At 46.6% G+C, this 4127-nt stretch overlaps 1 protein-coding gene across 1 annotated transcript; it reads right to left on the bottom strand.

The window, feature by feature from the left end:
* Nucleotides 1-426: 426 nt before the first annotated feature.
* On the bottom strand, nt 427-3870 carry LOC118794454 (protein Tob1-like). Its single transcript, XM_036552706.1, has 2 exons — nt 3594-3870; nt 427-1665 (listed from the first exon to the last, which is right to left on the bottom strand). The coding sequence occupies exon 2, from the start codon at nt 1423-1425 to the stop codon at nt 427-429; it is 999 nt and encodes a 332-aa protein (XP_036408599.1). The 5' UTR covers nt 1426-1665; nt 3594-3870.
* Nucleotides 3871-4127: the final 257 nt, after the last annotated feature.

Raw genomic sequence — 4127 nt, 5'->3', positions numbered from 1 at the left:
TTTAAATTCAGTAAAAGTTAAAAAACAAACAAAAACCATTTTGTGCTTGGTTGGCAAAGAAAAAACAAAACAATGATGCATGTTGAGTTTAAGTAACCATGTAAGCTTGGACCTTTTGTACTACAAGCTTTTGTGTTAAAAAAAAAAAAGAAAAAACTCAAGGGGGCAGAAACCTAAACACCCTTGGGCTCCTATGCTTTGAATTGATGTACCACAGGGATCTTGTCACTTGGTTGGTTTTTTTGTTTTTCCTAAATGTGCATTATACGCTCCTCCACCACACACACTCCAGCCCTTCCCTCCCTCCCTCCCCAACACACACACACACACACACACACACACACACACACACACACACACACACACACACACACACACACACACACACACACACACACACACACACACACACACACACAATGTCGGCTAGTTCGCCATGACTGGCTGGAACTGCTGGTTGGAATACTGCATGTTGCTGAGGCTGAAGCTCAGGCCGTCCATGAGGGACTTGTCGTTGAGGCCGCCATAGGCTGCGAACACGTCAAAGGCGTTGCCGTACTGCAGTGGGCTGAGGCTGAGGGGGCCGTCCCCGGGGAACGCCCCGCTGGGGCTGCCCTGGCCCTGGACACTGGGGAACACAAATTCCTTGGCATTGGGGGAGAGGGCAGAGCCCTTCTGCGGGGGTGGCGGCTGCTGCCCTGCGGGGCTCAGCCCGTACAGCGAGTGCATGGAGGAGGAGGAGGAGGACGGGGGCTTTTGCTTGAGCAGACCGCCAGGTGCCAGGCCCAGATTGGTGGGGGAGGCACGGGCCACCTTGCCCCCACGCCCACTGCTCTTCATCTTGGTGGAGCCGAATTTGGTGGCGGCAAACGAGGCAGTGGTGAAGGTCAGCGGCTGCGCCGAGCGCGGCATGAAGGAGGGGCTGACGGCGGCTGAGCGGCCAAAGGGGGGTGACGGGGAGCTGGAGCCTGGGGATGGCCCCGCGCCTGCCGGCTCCCCGATGGGCATGAAAACCTGCGCCTCCGGGTTGAAGCTGCTCTTGATCTCCCGGTCCAGCTCCGAACCATTCTCTCCGCTGTCGTCCACGTACAGCACCTTGACGGGCCCCTTGTCGCCGATCTGATAGGACACCTCGAACGGGTCAATCCACACACTCAGGTCCTGAGGCAGGTTGTGGCGCACATCCTCAATCTCCAGCCCACTCTCTTTGGCCGCCTGCTCCACCACCGGGTCCACCTTCTCACCCACATGGATGCACCTGAAGCCGGACCCTTTATACGGCTTATCGGGGTACCAATGGCCCTCGTACTTCTGCCGCAGCTGCCTCTCCAGCTCCTCGCCAAAGATGTTGACGCGCCGCCGCGGGAGCTTGTTGTATAAATAGGAGATGATGAAGTTGAGTGCCACTTGGATCTCGAGCTGCATAGCTGCTGCTGCACTTCACAGATGCCAAAAATAAAACCCCTGTGTTTTTTTTCCCTCCCCCAGTTCGGTTGCACTTTCCCCTGGGTGCTGCAAAGGACTCCCTGTGTAGGCTGCGTTTGGTCTGCGCCAAGCAAAGAAACTACAACTTCATTAAAAAAAATAATTTTAAAAAATCAGAAAAAGAAAGTGCTGGTTGCAGAGGAAATATGTCCGTTGCTCCGCAGGCAAATGCCGCTGTTCCTTCAGAAGGAAAAAAGAAAACAGATCAGGACCTGGCTTACTGAAGCAGTACAGAGTGCACGCCAAAAAGCATAGTCAACATTACATTTAAAACTGCATGGGCTGCACACAACCTGTGACACCTGAACTGTTCTCTTATGCCTCAATGACAGACCTGAAAGTCATTTTTCCTTTAAAAATGTAATTTCAATCAATTTCCTCTGCCACGAGCATGCCAAGCATACAGTCACTCACCCATCTACAGAAATGCATTCAAAATGTTGGCTATTCTGCTTCATCTTAAAAAGTGATATATCATTTCATTCACCGCCAGCCCGCTCATCCCCCAACCTGAAGGTGTAGCTAATGGAATTATAAATTCTGCTTCGACAACGTATATTAAACTACCATACCAATGCCATAACCTTTATATTATGGACCATTAGGACTGGGTGTGTACCGAGAGTTGATCGCCTATGAACCAATACGTACTCAAAATTTCAGTTCAGCTTGCGTAGCTAAGTATTCATTAGGCATTTTCATCTTTAAAAAAAGCACTAATCGACGCTGGTTCTCTGCATAATTAGGTATGCCGGACACATTCTTTACGTTAATCTTGACAACAACCAATCTGTATAACGCATTTTTGAGGAGTGGCTACAAAATAAAGTGGAAAAACATGTTTACACCTAATACCACAAATGCGTATTGAAGACATGGCCGTGCAACCGAACGCTAACCAAGTGTAATCAGATCCAGATCACTGTTTAATCAACTATTAATTCAAACCTAATTACGAGCTCAACCGAAATCTCTCAAACACACAAACACAGCACGACACAAAACGTCATTAAGAAACACCACTTTATCTCGCTAGACTAGCTACCTAACATTGGCTACCAAGCATTAGGAATTTAAACTGCGAATCAAGCTGCGAAACTCTGGCGCAGAAGATCGCTAGCTAAAAGCGTTCGCCAACAGGAAGATATCAACATGATGATAACGCTAAAGACATCTAGCCTGCAAGCTAACGGTAGCGAATACAATTTCACAAAACAGTGCGACACTGGAGCTGATCTAGTTACATAATATACCTATCGCGTTTGTCTTCGCTGAAAATACCTAGTCAGTCGTCACAAGCTGGCGAATGAACCAGAACCATCTTACCCCTTCCAAAATTGCTAGCCAGCTATATGAGATGGCTAGGCTAAACGCTGCGAGCTTTGCTTTCCCAAACACCTTCACCGAAACCTTGATTTGCTGAAGCCATAATGTCCGCGTTAGCTGTTAGCTATTGAAGGTTACCTGCAGATCTCTTATTTACTCAACTCTCGTCTAGCTAACTAATGTTAGCAAACACAAAATCGGCGATGGCATTGATCTAAACTAAAAAGGAAAATATGTGCACGTTTAAACAAGTTTCTTCCTCAGCAAGCTACAGCTGGGGAAAAACACACATAGCTAGCTGGCTGACTAGTAACCATCAACGACAACCCAAGATTACAGATAACTAACTAAACTAGACAGTTTTCCCTAATATTCCAAAAACAGATATATTCACTTGCTGAACGCGTTCCACAACTGACAGGCATCATACTACGCCTCAAACACGATTAATTGCAGATTAGCTAGCAGCCTAGCCACCTAGCTAACAGCCAACAATTGTATCGTAACTGATAGTCGCAATTTAACGCCTAACTACCAATACCAATGTCAACCGTTTAAGTTAAGGTTAGTTTACCAAGTTTAAGTTTGCTAACGTTAAAGAGGCAGACTAAGTTATACCCGCTTCGCCTGACGCTCCTTGCTAGTATACGCTAACTAATTAGCAGGCTAAATATTTCAGAATAAAGTTTAGACAGCTCACAGTCACCAGTTGACTCCGGCTACTCACACTCAGGTTGTGTGTTCAAATAAAAACAAAAAGCAGAACAGAAGCTAATACTTACATCAGGGCAGATAAGATTTCAGCAGTTTTGAAGTAGCCAGCTAGCCAACGTTATCAAGCCAACTAGTGCAAATAGAAAAGTGGATATAAATACGTTCTTCATAAACAATTTATTGATATAATCATTTAAAATGTATTCCGTGTGGACGTCTGTAGATTGCTATTTTTGCTTATGCTGTATTTTTTTTTTTTTAGGTATTTCGCGTTTTTTTTTTTTTCTGTGACAGCTGGCAGATTTCCTCCCACTTCCTTGTGAGTTTTCACAATTCTGTTTCAGCTGCAGTCGTCTGTCCTGTTTTATAGCTTCCTTCCGCCACGGGCTAAGGGTGGGCGGTGATGCGGCTCTCAGAGGTCAAAACAATGAGAACTCCGCCTCCCTCAACTCTTGATAACAGCTCATAGCCCCCAATTCATTGGTCATAATGTAATGTCAATCAAGTCACCAAACGAATTTACGCCCGTCACAAGAACGTTTGCGTCACCAACCACCCAGCTCAACTTAGATGTATGATAACTGGGGCAGCTACAGGGAAAT

The sequence above is a fragment of the Megalops cyprinoides genome, chromosome 19, assembly GCF_013368585.1.
Source record: "Megalops cyprinoides isolate fMegCyp1 chromosome 19, fMegCyp1.pri, whole genome shotgun sequence".
NCBI classification, from domain to species: Eukaryota; Metazoa; Chordata; class Actinopteri; order Elopiformes; family Megalopidae; genus Megalops; species Megalops cyprinoides.
Note: the sequence above shows the minus strand (reverse complement) of the source record. Positions and strands in the feature narration are given on the sequence as shown.